Source organism: Odocoileus virginianus, chromosome 30, assembly GCF_023699985.2.
Source record: "Odocoileus virginianus isolate 20LAN1187 ecotype Illinois chromosome 30, Ovbor_1.2, whole genome shotgun sequence".
Taxonomy (NCBI): Eukaryota; Metazoa; Chordata; class Mammalia; order Artiodactyla; family Cervidae; genus Odocoileus; species Odocoileus virginianus.
The window spans coordinates 41,274,034-41,290,854 of NC_069703.1; the positions used below are offsets into that span (position 1 = coordinate 41,274,034).

General features: G+C 38.3%; 1 protein-coding gene and 1 non-coding gene across 16 annotated transcripts in view; both read right to left on the reverse strand.

Annotated features, from left to right (window-relative positions):
• The window catches only part of PUM1 (pumilio RNA binding family member 1), a 122,038-nt gene that overhangs the window by 32,099 nt on the left and 73,118 nt on the right, over positions 1-16,821 (reverse strand). For 7 of the 15 annotated variants that reach the window (XM_070459069.1, XM_020882797.2, XM_020882789.2 and 4 more), the window contains 7 exons: positions 14,481-14,574; positions 13,000-13,116; positions 9,171-9,322; positions 4,196-4,334; positions 2,809-2,952; positions 1,618-1,914; positions 301-537 (listed from right to left, as the gene is read on the reverse strand). In XM_070459069.1, coding sequence (XP_070315170.1) covers positions 301-537; positions 1,618-1,914; positions 2,809-2,952; positions 4,196-4,334; positions 9,171-9,322; positions 13,000-13,116; positions 14,481-14,574 — 1,180 coding nt within the window. The remainder of the gene's footprint in view (positions 1-300; positions 538-1,617; positions 1,915-2,808; positions 2,953-4,195; positions 4,335-9,170; positions 9,323-12,999; positions 13,117-14,480; positions 14,575-16,821) is intronic. The other 8 variants (XM_070459070.1, XM_020882798.2, XM_020882793.2 and 5 more) reach the window with 4 other exon arrangements.
• Positions 4,004-4,080, reverse strand: LOC139032314 (small nucleolar RNA SNORD103/SNORD85). The gene has a single exon (XR_011484840.1). It is a non-coding gene; the product is annotated as a small nucleolar RNA SNORD103/SNORD85 (small nucleolar RNA).

Genomic DNA, 16,821 nt, shown 5'->3' on the forward strand with positions numbered 1-16,821 from the left:
ATTAAAAGGAATCTGTACTGTTTATACTGAAAGATTCTCAATGCAGCCAAAGAACAGCCAAAGATGTTCATACTAAAGCTGAAGTGAATATACATGGGATGCACCCAAACGTGGATAAATTCCAAACTGCTGTGCTACCTAGGTACAACCTCAACAACATGAGGTACTTTAGGAAGGCACAGAACACCCAGGACACCTCTAGGATAAAGGGATCGTCCTTTGCTTATGCAAAGTACTTCTAATGTCATCAGTGGCAAGAGATTTCTAGAGTTCAAGGTGGTGTAGAGTATTGGTTCTTACCCAGGTTTAAGCTTGAAGAGGATCCATGTGAAGAGAGGGAAGGAGGTGGTGTCTGTGAATGTCCTGGTCCCTGACTAGGGAGAGGCATGCCCACGGGTCCAGGAGAGGAGGAAAAGCTAAGGCCGTTATAAAAACTGTGTCCAATGGGGGTCAAGCTGCTCGATGTCCTCTTATAAAGGTCACTGCTGCCAGTCAGGGAGTCACGGCGGGAGCCACTGCCAGTGTTGGAGTTTGCAACTAAAATGGAATTAAAACAATGCAGATAAGAACAGGCCTGTTCTTCGAAGAACAAGCCCAGTGACCTGTTCCTAACACTTTGATCCAGACTCCTTACCACCGCAAATTTGTCAGCAGAGACAGCCTAACTGTTCATGTGGCAGTTCTAGGGGCAGGTAAAGTAATAAAGAGGACATGGCTCAGGTTAACATGAAACGTATTTTTCAAACCATCACACGTATGTTAAATTCTCCTTCCTTTTGTGTCTCATATTATGGGGGTAGGGGTGGGTTAAAATCCTCTGATGGCCACACAAGTTATGGGAAAGGTGAAAGAAAATGGGCTAGAAAGAATGCCTTTCATCAACCCAAAGGTTCTGGTAGAAAAATGGAGTAGAAAAAGGATCTGTGGAGGGGGTACTGCCCCACTACACAAGACTTACATGTAGAAGCCTGGTTTCTCAAAGGGTTCAATCAACAGATATTACTAGCCCCCAATTCCAATTTAAGATACTGTCTCTCAAATAAACCCTTCTGTTTTGATTACACTGTTTTACAAACACTGCAATTACTCCATTATTTTCCTTACTACTTTCCCACTTTTTTCTCCCATTAAAACATTTAAAATATCTTATGTCTAATTTCCTTCCTCCCACTTTTCCATAATATCCACCTTAATTCTTCTCAAGACTAGAGAAAACTCATGACTCTTTAAGGCCTGCAGGTTGTGGAGTATACCACCCTAAGATTTTTGGTAAGTCCTCCTCCCTCAGTTTTTCATATCCACACTTGTATACTTCCCTCCACATTCTCCCCAATGCCTGCAGTAATCTCCCCAGATTTTCTAATCCTTAAAAAAAAAACGGACTCTGAGAGGATAAACAAGTAGCAATGTGCGTGTAAACCTGAAATAGGCCCCAAATGTATAACCTGATTTGAATAGTCCATTATCTCAAAGACGTGTGGAACAGCTGGGTTCCCACGGGACTCAGTCCAGATCTGCCTGTGGTATCTGTCCAGGGTTCCATGCACTGTCAGTAATTCCATAAAGATTGTAAAAAATAATTAAAATTTAGTTTCAGCACATCCGTCTGATTTCTACCTGCTGTTCCAAACCCTCCAAGGGCTGATCCCAGGGTGGCGCCGAGAGAACTGCTACTTCCGAATCCCAGGGATGTGTTGGCAGGCTGGGCAGAGCCCTGGGAGAAGAGGGAGCTGCTCTGCGAACTGCTGCTCAGAGAGTTGTTGCCGTAGAAAGAGCTGGATGCCAGGTTGTTACTGGGCTGCTGCTGGGGCTGGGGCTGCGGCTGCTGAGTTCCTAAAGGGCGAAATGGTCCGTTTGTTGTTCCAGCAAGACCACCGGCTGCTCCATTTGCTGAAGCTGCGGCCGCTGCAACAGCTATGTAGAAGAAAGCAAACCATATGGCTATGAAAGAGACTGGCCACATTTCCAAACTGCATTGTTATCCTTCTGAAAACCTTTTAATGCTGCCGTATCTGTTCAAAGTCGACACAAACCTTGTAAAGAACTACACAAATCTGTCTTCCATCTTGGACCCCTTCACCGGAAGCTCCACTAGTCTTTTCCTACTTGTACTCTCAACTCAGAGCCAGAACACTGCTGCAGTGTGGGCGAGTTAGAGAGTCTATGATTCAAGATAGATATGGGTATCAAAGGTACTCATTTCAAACAGAACCACTTCCTAAAGTTTCCAGTTCTACAAATATCTACATTAAGGACATTTTCTCCAGAATCACATACTGAAGCCCTGCAATTCTTAGGACACTTAAGCATATTCCTCTCCCCTAGATACCCCCACTGTTGTTCCCAAATTTATAATATATATCATAATACTATGTGTATATATATATATATATATATATATATATATGACATATATACATATAAAGACTTAAAATAAAAATCTATTGCTGCCCTCCCCCACCATAAGCAAGAAACAAAAACAAAACAAATATCAAATCATCGAAAAATAACAACATGAATTTCTGTGAAATTAGCCTTGGACTTCTGCCAACAGTGCCGTTTTGTGTGAGTAATCCAACTTCCTATGCTCACAGCAGAGCAGGTCCTTGCTGCTAACCAGCTGGTACATGCTGTCAACAGAATCAGAATCTATCAAGGTCACTTGCCACTTCTGGCTGACTCTCTTTGAAAAATTACAGGATAGAATTCTTACTGAGAACTGTCATTAAAGTATATTTCAGCACAGTTTAAGAATATCATCCATCCTCCCTTTCAGATCTGAGTGAGTCCACTAAGACATAAGCTCACCTGCTTGTGCAGCTGAGGAACTAATAATGACTGGGGCAGGAGCTACGAGTCGAACAGGAGCTCCAAGACCATTTCTCGCTCCTGCATTCACCACAAGGGCACCGGTTTGGTCATAGTAAGCAGCGGGAGCCAAGACTGGATAACCTGAGAATATTAAGGTGACAGATAAGTATATATGAAACTAACAAATGTTTCCTGGACACCAGCAAACTGTAAAGTTACAAACTCAGCACTAGGGACAGAAACACCCAGCTTTATATCCTGGCTTGACCACTTAAGATAGCAGCATAACCCTGAGTGTCTGGGTAGTATCCTCGTAAGGTTAATAATAATATCTGACTCACAAAGTTCTTATGAAGATTAAAAAACGAGTGTGAGAGATGTAGCATGCAATGTGGCAGAGTAGGGGGTAGTATAATTTATTATACACCAAGTGTTAGAAAGGGAATTTAGTGGGACAGCGAACAACTGTACTCTTCAGAGTGCCAACCATGGTTATCACCAGCAACCATACACTGACAATTATTTTATGTTTTCTTGACTATACAATTCATATCACATAATCTAAACACAAATATACTGCAAGTTATCAGGGAAACTCTAGACAAGCTTCCATTAACAGGTTCTTTCAATACTCTGAGACAGAATCTTCAAATGCTATTGAGCCATAAGATTAAATACAGTTGACGTCGTAATAAAACATAAATGCTTAGTACTAACAACATGCATGATCTAAGTTCAAGTTACTCAGTGAATTCATAAATAGATAAGCTGATCTAGCTATATGCCAGGGTCAGTAAGAATCCATGAACTTATACTGAGGTCTCAGAAGGACTTGTTTCAAAGGCAAAACCTCAACCTACAGGCAATCCATGCAAAGAATAAGACCAGGAGACAGTAAGTTAAGAAGAACATGTATTCAGCATACATATCAATCATAGGTAGACAGCTACAAAGCACCTCTACTGTTGGTTTGGGAGAAATTCTAGAAATGTAAGGGGAACATGATAAAGAATACTAGGAATGTCTTCCTAATAATACTGTTCACAAATATCAGCCTTGGAATGATGCTGATGTAACCTGGCCACTCCTTTCATTCTTAACACTGAGTGAGAAAACAGACTACCACCAAAGGAAAGCAGGATAATCCAAGCTATGTGTGGAGGTTCACATATTTCCAACATGTGAGATTATGACTGGCTCAGAATACTAAGTGCTCTCATCAACAAACTATGGTCTAAGTGAGGGCAAGTGTATGTCATCCTCGCCAGTCCCCAAATGATGACAAGCCTAATAAGCAAGGCCAAAGTACTGCCATTCTCCTCTGAACCTCCCCCCCAATAAGCAGCCTTTTTCCCCCTCAAATGAGGGACAAATGCAACCTCACCTGGCATGCCTGCAGCCAGTCCTTGCCCAAATGCAAGGGCAGAATTCACTGCTGCAGCTGCCACTAGCGGGTCAGCTTGCTGTCCCTGCTGGTTCTGATTTGGGGTCAAAGGACGCTGGCTGGCTCCTCCACGGAGAACCTGGGAGACAGAAATAAATCACTGGAAACATCTAAGACCCAACACGTGCTTAAGTTAAATAGACTTTGAAAACTGATGGCTGTAAACCATTTTTCCAATAATGGTTTTATGTGACATGGATGTTAGGATTAAAAAAAAAATCAATTAACAGCATTTCATATAGTGAAATTTCATTCTATCACTTTTAGTTTAAGAAACATATTACCTTTATAAGAGTTAAAAGCATTTAAAAGTTATAATTCAGTCCTTAATCAAATACTTAATGCCTAACATCTGGCAGGTATTGGGGATAAAGCAAGGAGCAAGACACACAAAGCTCCTGTCTTTTTGAAGTTTTTATTCCAGTGAATGGGAGCTAGACAGTAACCCTAAAATAATCAAAAGAGGATGAAAAAAATTATGCTGGAGTGGATGAGAGGTTTAGATATGATAAACAGGAGTAATTTATCCACATCACCAATAATATCTGTATTAAAAAAATAAAAACCAAACACACAAAAAAGGTTGTATTTTCTTTATGGAATATGAGAACATTTTCTCTACCCTATAACACTATTCCCGTTCATCAGAGGCCAAACAGCCCCAAATGAAATCAACAGATTTGATTGTAAAAGGCGTCTGACCTATTTCTATTTCTCCTCATAAATCTCACAGAGAGCAATCTAAACTGATGTACGTATCAGTCAAGAACATTGACATTTCAGTGCAGAATATCTGTTCTGCCACTGTGATAAAGGATTTTTTTCTTTAATTAATGAAAGATAAGATGCTGATAATCATTGTTAAGAATATATTCCAAAAGATCTATGTATGACAATAAGTAAAAATGCAAAACTCAGTAACAAGGTAAAATTACCAAAGTTTATGCATTTTGCAAAGTTTTCAAAGGTGAAGTTCTTACCAGATCATTTTCATTATCACTTTGCTATTTATAAAAGTCAGACATGTAGTCAAGAGCCCATGTACAGAGAAACACTACTATCAAATATTTATTAAATGAGTATTTAAGATGAAAGGCACTGTCCATATTGGCAAAAAGAGATGTACAAACACTAAATCCACCAAAAGTTTCTCATTTCCTTATCCACAGAAGTAGTGAGAGTAATAGCTGATCATGCAAATTTGTAGGAAGTATTAGAATTAATGTCTGCAAGGCATTAAACCTAGTAACCAGGAAACAATCAATAACCAATAGTTAATTCCTATCAAAGACCCAGAGGGATGGGATGGAGAGGGAGGTGGGAGGGGGGAGGGGGGATCGGGATGGGGAACACATGTAAATCCATGGCTGATTCATGTCAATGTATGGCAAAACCCACTACAATATTGTAAAGTAATTAGCCTCCAACTAATAAAAAAAAAAAATGAAAAAAAAAATTCCTATCAAAATATTAGGCAATTTATCTATCTGTGACCGAAAGAATTCTAGTGGACTTTACAAGAGACAGAATGCTTCAATCTATATAGATAGAAGATTCAAAAGAAGTTGCACAGGTGAGAGTTTGGGCCAAGACTGAGAAGATGCCTCACCAACAATCCAGAAGAGCTCTTACTCAAGGAAAAGTAAATAGTATTTACAGAGGTATGGCAAATACTAATAGTTCAAAATTTTTTTTAATTTTAAAAGAAGAAGAAAAATCAATGAAAGCATAATGAATTAGGCTTATGTTTTGTTAGGAGTTGTGTATAAGGTCAGAGGACAGGGAAATGGACAAGGTGTCAGAAGAAAGGGGTAGTCCAGACCACTGAGTTCTGTTTTACAATGAAGACAGCAATGTGTATCCTTTTGGTCAACTCTCTAGAGATCAATGTGGTACTCTTGATGATAAACCAAAGTTTGTAAGTCAGCTCCCAATATTCATATTTTAATTTCATAAAGAAATGTCAAGCCCGGGAAACAAATATGTAAAATTTCACAAGTAACATTTTACACATCAAATAAAATCAACAAAAATGACTGAATATCTATTTGTAAAACACTATCCTACGAGTCAGTTTACTATTTTCATGATGCAAAAAGTATTAAATTCTAATTTCTTTTCAAAGGTAGTGATTTTAAATGCAGCATTAAAATTTAATAAGCAAGCAGCTGCTCAATGGAGATATTTTAACAAGCATTCATCCTTCTATAGTTCATCATACTTGGTAGAATCAACATCTATATAGTCTCCCCTCATCTAGAGGCTTCAGAAGTCATTCTAAACTTTTCTCTTATGATACAACACCCAGTATCAAGCCATCACCAAGATTACCGCCATGCCTGAGTTCACCTAATATCCAGAATTTTTTCTTAACCAAACATTTTGAATTTTTAAAAAATGAACATTTTTATCAGGTGTCAAAGGAATCTTCAAAAAGAATGAAAAAGCTCCAGCAATTAGATTTGGAAAAGAGTTATCATATCTAGTGCACCAGGCCCTAGACCCAGAGGGATCGGGTAGAGAGGGAGGTGGGAGGGGGGATCGGGATGGGGAATACATGTAAATCCATGGCTGATTCATGTCAATGTATGACAAAAACCACTACAATACTGTGAAGTAATTAGCCTCCAACTAATAAACATAAATGAAAAAAAAAAAAAGTTAGCATATCTAGCAGGTAACAAATGCTTTCTGATAAAAGGCAAAGGCCAAAAAGGTCGAAAGTTGTAAAAGGACCTCTCATTTAAATGACTAGAACCAAAAAAGTTCACCAGGAAAATCATATTTTCCTAAAACATCTGAAGTCAGAAATTGGCAAAAATGACACTGGAATGAAAAAATGGATACTTGTCAAAACATAATTTGAATAACTTTTTCACAGTAGAGTCTGTTATTGCCGGTGACAGAAATAATGAACCTGACTGTCATGCTCAATTTATAGCTAAGGATATATTCAGAGATGTCATAAAACTTGCCTTAGTTGCAACCAGTTAGTGGTAGAACCAAGACCAGATCTCAGGTTTTCTATCACTCTAGATATCACAATATGGTCAGAAGATAGCACAAACTGTGAACTTACACACTTGTGTTCAAATCTTAACAATTTAATACGTGTGTGACCCTGGGCACAGAAATTCCATTCCCTCAATCTTATGCTGGGAAGTCATGTAATCTACTTATTAGAATTAGAATGAAAAAAACTATATGTAGAGCACTTAGCTTTAAACAAAAAGCTTTCACTAAGATGTACTTATTACTATTTTTCTTATTCAGTCTATTAGAGCTGATTTGAAAACATGGCTATTCATCTTCCAAATCCATGATCTGGCAGCCGTTTAAAACACTAAGATCATCACCTGATAAGTACCAACTTTCCACAAAGAGTAGCTATTAAGAAATTTATTAATAGAGGTCACTCTTCTGTCAACAACTTATGTGCTGAATCCCCTCTGCACATGGTATTAGAATTGTACCTGCTATAAAGAAAACCACACATTAACTTCCAAAAAGTCATCTAACTGAAAAAATACTGAGCCAGACAAAACTAGCTAGCATTTCAAGACCTGGTTTTTCTATAAACCTGTGAAATCTAAGAAATTAAACATACACTTTATTAGTGAGAATGATAAAAAGCAAACGATTCTTGTCTGGATCATTATCATATGTACATATATGAGCATGGTGTTTTTCCTCAAAATGAAAAAAAAAAACTTTTAATTTGATGATGCTTATCAAAAGCCTAAATGCTCATTTTATTCACTCAAAAAAAATTTTCATTTCCAGGACATTATACCATGGAAATAATCAAGGATTTATGCAAAGGATATTAAGCTTATTTATAACATCAAAATATTGCTAAGTTATAGCAGCAGTTACATAAACAAATAATAATGGGCCGGTCAAAATAAAGAATGAGGCACTCTTCAATGGATTTAAAAACAATAAATAGCACAGAAGAATATAATAACAAATATAATATAATGCAAAGCTGTGTGGACAGCATAATCCCAATTTTATAAGAAATTAATTAAATGGTAAGACTAGAATGACAGATACCAAACATTTATACTGGTTTTTTCCTGACACAAGGATTTAAGGGATTTATTTTTCCCTTCAAGTAATTCAATTCACCACAACTTTCAGAAATAAATAGGTATTATTCTAGCAAGCAAGAGAAAATAGGCTAATATAAAAAGACACTTAGTTTTGCAATTAAGTATTCCTTTTCTTATCTTGGTTAAAAAGCTTACTCTAAGTTAAAAAAGATATAAATAGGTTTAAGATTTATGTCCAATTCAACAGATGTTACTACACATAAAACAGACAAACAAGGACATACTGATAACACAGGGAACTATATTCAATATCTTGTAATAACCTATAATGAAAAAGGATTTGAGAAAGAATATATAAATATATATGTATATGTGTATATATGTATGTATAACTGAATCACTTTGATGTACACCTGAAACTAATACAACACTGTAAAACAACTATACTTCATTTTTTTTTATAAAACTGACACCATAAATAAGCAATCTGAAGAACTAGTACCTCCCCTTTGGTAGCAAACTACTTAAAAGAGATAGCCAGAAGTGATCTGAGAATGGTGCTTAGAAAGTAGCCAAAGTATCAAAGCAAGAAAACTTGACCATCACTAAACTGGAAAATCCTCTTAAGCAGTATCACATGGTATGTCATACCATGATCTCACTTTGTCACGCTGACCAAAGAACAGATATATAAAAGGCATTCAGTAAAGTACAGGTGAGTCTGTCTGAACTCATATACCACACAAGGGAACTCACTCATTCACCATCCACAGTCTCTCTATCAGGAACAACATTACCCTTTAATTATACACAATAACTAATATTCACACTTAAGTGGGGTAAATTTTGTTGACATTTACCTGCTGCTGCCCTTGCTGAGCCTGTGGGGTGGTCTGCTGATTAGCAGAATTTGTTGCTGCAGCAGCGGCGGCGGCTTGCTGCTGGAAAAGACTGGCAGGGTAGACTCCCCAGGGAGTAACTCCGTAATACTGGGGAGGGACCACAGCCGGGCCTAAAAATAGCAAGAGAAAGGTAAGAAAAATTTAGATTATTAACAATCAGAGTTTCCAAAGACTATACTTGATTCAGCAGACACTGCTGTAAAATATTAATATACTGATTCATTCTAGCTAACCATGAGAGTTCTATTTTTTAAAAACAGAAAATATTATATGGGATTCCCACACCAAAGTCTTCTAAAGTCAGCAATATACTCCAGGCCTAGAGAAAGAAGCTGGTGAAGGACCAAGCATTGGAGATATTGAAAGGGAGTATAACTGATAGAAGCTGGAAGAGGCTAAGAACAGATGGAGGAATTGGCCTTGGTCAAGAAGGCAAAGGTGTGTTTTGCCCCTGAGAAAGAAAAAAATATATAGGATATATATAGACAAAGTTTGCTGTTAAAAGGGAAATGGAAAGTTTGTATGCTTAGTGATGAAACACAGCAAAAGATGAAGCTGCACCCTGCTTTCAGTGTAAGGATGAATGGCACCTGAAGCGACTGATGGGGACAGGGATCTTGGTGGTTCATTAACTCCAGAAGCATGAAAATTCATCAGTTGTCTGACAACAAAGCCCAGACACGCCACTGAAACTCCACGGCTCAAATATGAAGAGGTTTGTTTTTCCCATCTCTGTTTTTTAATGTCACAAAAAGCATTCAACGCAACTACATTTAGATATGGGATGTGAAATTTTAAACTTAAGTCAAAGCTGAAAACAAACGGAAATGAAAAACAAAAAAACCTCAACTTCTCACAGACCTGAGTATTCTATACAAAACTGAGCATTCTGTTTTAACCTCTTTGTCAACAAGCTACCACTGCAGTCTCTGCCAAATAGAACAAGCAAGAGAGAAGTTAACAGAGCTATGCAGACAGCAACCTGGGTGGGGCAAAAATCTAAACCACAGAATTCTCTGAAGCTGGTGGCAAGAAACATCAAGGCTCACTTGTCAACCAAGACAAGGGCACAAAGCCAGCATCTCACATGTGCAGGAATACATATCTAATGAGAATTTTCCTAGTTAAAGCACAGTTTCAAATACTTGCAACTTGATTAAATAATAACTGCACTTTTCAGTGAAATTCCACAGAGCTGTTTCAAATACATCCATTCTGACATAGTAGCCAATCCTGTAGAAATATGTACTTCATTAAGTCAAAATAAATTCGCTCATGTTTTTGCTTCTCCATTAAATTCTAAAACACAAATAAGTCAAATTATATTACTGTCCAATATTATTCTGACATTTCTTTTCTTTTGAACTCTGACATTTCTAATTTGGCATTTTCTCTATCTGTAGCCTTAGACAAGATCAAAAATCTGTTTATAAAGGTGGCCATAGTCAAACACAGTGCAAAATGAAGGTGCTGCCTAGGAAGGCTATGCTACAGTATGAGTTATTTTTTAATAATAAGCAAATAAGTTAAAAAATTTTAAACATGTGGGCATGTTTGGCTCAGGGTGCATCATTAATTGAGCTTGATTCCCTCGGGATGCCTGTTTCAATTTCTGTGGATTAACATTCCACAAGAATATGCAGTTTCACAGTTTGGGTAGTTAACATTTCTGCTCTGTGCAAAAGCACTTAATTCATTTTCAGTTTGGCTCACATGATAAGTACAAAAGCAAGATTCTCATCATCAAATTATGATCTCACTGAGGACAACTTTTGTCATCTCTAAGACTGGTTCTTTGTTTCAAGTAACATATGGTAAGCTAGTAGAGGAAAGTTAGTAAAGGAAAGAAAGTAGAGAAAAGATAATTTAAGACAACATGAACACTATATGACAGTGAAGTACATGCACAGGCTTTGAGCTAGATCTGACTTAAATCTCAACTCTGTAACATTTAAATTACGTGACCTCTACTACCCAAAGCAATCTACAGAATTAATGTCATTCATATCAAATTACCCATGACATTTTTCACAGACCTGGAACAAATAACCCTAAAATTTATATGGAACAAGACCCAAAATTGCCAGAACAATTCTGAGAAAAAGAACCAAGCAGGAGGCATAATCCTGCCAGATTTCAGACAATACTACAAGGCTACAGTAATCAAAACCGCATGGTACTGGCACAAAAACAGACATACAGACACCAGTGGAACAGAAAGGAGAGCCTAGAAATAAATCCACACACCTACGGTCAAATTAGTCTTCAACAAAGGAGGCAAAAATATACAATGGAAAAAGGACAGTCTCTTCACCAAACAGCGCCGGGAAAAGTTGAACAGCCACATGAAAATAATTGAATTTAGAACACATTCTCAGACTGTACAAACTGCCTTAAAGACTTAAGATATGACACCATAAAACTCCTAGAAGAGAACATTGGCAAAACATTCTCTGACATAAACCATACCAATATTTTCTTAGGTCAGTCTCCCAAAGCAACAGAAATGAAAACAAAAATAAACAAAAGGTACACAGTCAAGCTTACATACACAAGCAAATAAATAGAAAGTGATAAGAGAAAGAGTAAGAACAGGTTAACAAAGGAAGCTTTCTAGAGGTGACAATACCGGCTAAGAAGCTTCCCAGGCAAAGTATGGGGAAAGTTTACTCTAGAGGACTAAGGAGACCATAATGTCCAAAGACGCAGAGGCCTAAACCAGTGCGGTGTGTGTAGCAAACCAAAATCAACTTAATACTGCTAGAATGCATGGTATGAGCCAGTGCGGGGCGGGGGGAGAAGCGGTACACATGTGGAGATGTTCATATAGTCACGGAAAGACTGCTACACATAGTGGGTCCCAATCCTCACTAATCCTCAGATGTCATGGTAGCTCCCTTCAAATACTAATTTCAACAACCACCATCACCACCCAAGTAGTCTGGAATGACCAGCCATGCTGACATTAACCGCAGTATACTGTATTAGGTAGGTAAGACAGAAATCAATAAAGGATTTAAGTAGAAGGGTGACATAGTAAGATTTGTGTTTGAGACTGTTTTCTCAAACAATCTAGGTGGGTGAAGGAGGGAGAAAAAGAAAAAAAGCTGGTAACAGGTAAGAGAACAGCTGTAAAAGTCTAGGTAAAGACTAAAAGGATCTGCCACAGTAGGAAGATATAAGCAAGGGGAGAAATTCCCGAAATATATATGAGCAACTGGTGACTCAGTGGAGCAAAAATATCTATACAGTAACACAACACTGCAAATTAATTAATAAATTTTAAAAGGAAGTGGCCTAAAGCAGAGGTCCCCAACTACCAGCCTGCAGTCTGTTAGGCACTAGGCCACACAGCAGGGGGTGAGCAGCAGGCAAGTGAGCCAAGCTTCATCTGCCAGCCACCACTGCTCGAATTATAGCCTGAACCACTCACCCCACCACCCAACCCCTACCCCCCACCATCTATGGAAAAACTGTCTTCCATGAAACTGGTCCCTGATGCCAAAAATGTTGGCGACTACTGGCCTAAAAGGCATTTGCATCAAGCCAAAGAAAAAAGGAAAACAACCTATACAGGAGGCAGCTGATTAACCTCATTCTAAATATGTTCAAGTCTGAGGTTATAGGTGGGCAGAGATATTTAGCTGGCAGACAGATGGTCCTGGAAATCAGGAGAGAAATATCGACTAGAAACACGGATTTGTAAAAGAGTGTAAAAAAATGAATGCCCATCAAAGGGACTTTTTTTAGCAGGCGAGAAAATCCCTCATGTGGCAAAACATCTCACCGAGTGTCGCCGCTGCAGCCAATCCAGCTGTGTAGGGGTCGGTCCCTGGGGGCGCAGCGCTGATGATGTACGGGTTGGGGACGAAGGCAGCGGGAGCTAAACCTGCTGAAAACACACCTGTCAGTAAAACAAACAACTGAAACAAACCTGCCAAACCCCTACACAGTCTGGCTAACCATTCCGTGGGGAGGAGAACAAAGAGAGGATACAATAGGTTGAGAGTAAAATGGACTTTCAGAAAGATAATACCTGTACTAAAGATTATGGTGACACCCATCTACTGTCTCTCTTTTTTAGTCTCTGCTAAAGATTAAAATTAAAACTACTAATCAGTTTTAAATTCAGCACAATTTCTAAAAGACTAATGAAATTATAATAGGTTAAAATAAAGTGATTTAAAACAGTTTTTAATGGAATGGAGGGAAGGATTTACTTCCATTTAAACAATTCTCTAGTTCTCCTCAAAGAAAATGTATGCCTATTTATAAAGACTACTATCTGTAAGTACAAATTAAATCAGACCCAGGTAAAGGTTTTTATGTCTAGACTTAATACAGGTGACCCTTTAACAACACAGGGGTTAGGGGTGCCCACACCTACACAGCCAAAAATTCATGTGACACCTACATAGCCAAAAATTCATGTATAACTTTAAAATCAGCCCTCCATAACCACACTTCAGCATCAACGATTCAACCAAGGAATATGCTATAGAACATATTTATTGAAAAAAATTCATATATAAGTGGACCTGCACAGCTTAAACCCATGTTGTTCAAGGGCCACCTGTATAACTAGGCTGGAACCAAGTATTTTCTTCCACAGCATTTCACAATCTGTGACTGATGATTTTCTATCTATTCAATCATGTCATTTTAACCACCCCCCTTTATAAAATTTCTACTTGTATAGCACTGTTTCGAAGAGACCCCAAAAAAGCTGTGTGTGTGTGTGGGGGGGGGGAGGCAGGCAGTGTCAGCAGTAAGACAAAAATATGTTCCATAAGATGAAAAATATGTTACTATCAAGACATTAACAAGTGCAACAGGTACAGAGCAACTTTAAAAACCAGTGAGTATGATAAAACTTTTTAAATTTTTCAACACATGCTACTTGGAAAATAGGTTTACAGGTACTACTTGCCACCTAATAAGATGTGACATTGAGACATCCATAGTCTATACACTCCCAATAAGCACAAAACTGTTGTTATTTAAGTTCATTCAAACCTACCAACAGAGCTGATGCTAGTCACTACTACAGGAAATACTTTAAATCCTGAAACAGCTGGCAGAGCAATAACTGGATACTAAGAAATCTTAGGAGTTAGGCCTAGAAAAACAAGAAGGTGGCTAAAGACAACTGGATGAGAGCTATAGGCCGCTTACTCTGAGATCAACCCATACCAGCTGGGTTTCACAACAGCCACTGCCCTCAGATGGGCCCAGCCCTACAAGGGCGCTTTTGGCTTAAGGACTTACCAATGTGGGGTTGATGCGCGGCTGCTAGCGCATACTGCTGCTGCTGAGCGGCTGTCAACTGCTGGACAGCGAGCGCATTGGGTCTTTGGAACAGCTGAGGAAAGAAAAGGGCATGATGAGGTTAGAGAACCGGTCACAGGAAGGAATTTTAAAGCCTCTCTGAATAAAAATTCCCATAAACTCTTGTTTAGACATGATGCTTTTAGAAAAATGTTCTCATGCTCTGCTCCATTCCCTTGGTATCTATGATGCTTCATTGTTCTGTTTCCCCTCTACTGCTCTGGCTCAATTTGTGAGCCCAGTTCCCATGTGCTGACTACTTACTTCACAGGTCATCTGTCCCCTGAACCATAAACATACATACAAATGCCCGAACAGCTGTTTCAGGTCTGAGGGCGCTGCCTGAGCCAGAGCAAGCCAGAGACTAAACAAACGTACTACAAGTGACTTACCTCACTGCACCAGCGCTGGTGCCTCCCTTCAGTTCTTTTGAGAACTCCACAAACACTCTCAAGTAATTCTCACCTGCTCACATTTTAGACAGGAAAATGGAAAGTTCTCATTTCATCCCTGGCTGTCTCCTCTCGGGAAAATACTGAATACCTCCCTCAACTAGTGGTTTACAAAAACGGGTAAACTGGACAATGTGCGCCTTTCAGGGGCTCCCGAGTTTCCTAGAATACCAATCCTTTTACATGTGAGAAATAAAACAATAGAAGTATAGCTGCTACTAACCAAACTTGGATTATGAGCTTAGTTTCCACGGAAAGGAGTTCAAAGGTCTTGACAGTAAGAATATCCTAAGATTCTCTCTTATTACAAAGTCAATCACTCATTTTACAATTATTTTTGAATCAAAACATGATAGGCACTGTGCAAGGAACTAAGTTAACAACACTAAATAAAATGTTCATACAGTTTAATATGAATAATACTGGTATAAAAAAAGGGGATACCTGATTTTGGATTGCCCTGATATGCCTCCTTCCAAGGAGTTATATACTGAAGACTTCTTTATTTACTGAAATCAGACTGGGAGAACTTACTGATGGGACTTCCCCACAAAGGACCTTCAACCTACCTACTCTTTCTACAGGACTTTTCAGTGGTTAGGCTAACATCACTGGATGATATGTAACAGATACCATGGATCTTGAACCACGGATGTCTTCATAAAGAAACCTGTTTTGGACAGCAGGTGATAATGTCATTCTGACAACTCAGCTTAATTACTGTCACAGTGGAACTTTGATTCAGTTGTGGTGAACTTGATTGTTATGATTTGGTTACTTCTGTGCCTCAAGTATAAAAACAGACTGATTTTAAATTTTTTTTAAAGGTGAATATTCTGAACATACTGACCAACTTCACCTGTTACCTCTATATATATTTATCTTTCTAAAAACCAGAGTAAAGTAAGTCTCTGCTTTCACAGTATGAATATCAAAAGTAACCATGCAGTACAGGTTTCAAAAATGCTTTAGTTTTTTATTTTCAAAGGTTAAAGAAAAGAAAAACTTCATTATAATGCTGGTAAAAAAACAGCTCTACTTCATAGGCACTGATTAACTGTCAAGCATTCAAAAGAAATATAGGACTCTACTGGCAAATATATCAAAACAACTGTTCACTCCAGGAAGGGAGCCAACCAGTACTATTTGGTAACTACAACCTTGTGATCATCGCCAAGTTGGTCTGGTTTCACCTGAAGGATAGTGCCTCACACTCCTCCTACCAACAGCTCTCCCCAAACCCCTCCCTGCAAGAGGAGCATCCAGGAGGCAGAAAACAAGTAAAATAGTAGAAAGTTGTTTAAAATTTTTTCCAAGACTATAAAAACAATACCTCCTAGTTCCACTAGGTATCTGCTATCTATTCAATGGGTCTCTGGAATTTTATCTAACATCTCAGACAATGCTCATGCTAGCCTCTTCCTTCTACCTTTCTTGGCCCTGCTGCAAATAAAATAACTCATTTCACTCAACAAATATTTTTTTGAGCACTTATTAGCTAGGCTCTGTGACATGAAGCTAAGAGAATAAGGATACTGTGTTCAGAATATAACTCTTGAGGTTATCTTGACTTACTAACCAAAAAAGTACTTTAACACCATTCCATTATGACTTAACCTCACTTCATATGTTTTTAACATTTTTTAACATTTCATGTAACATTACATGCATGTACTATATCTGAAAATATACATATATATATACACAGTGTATGAATAAAAGTAATCACTCCACGTAACATTAGTTTGTGGTTCTCACTACTGTGTCACCACACTGAACACTGGGACTAATAATTTTAACTGGAAACATACAGGCCGTATAGCTGCTCC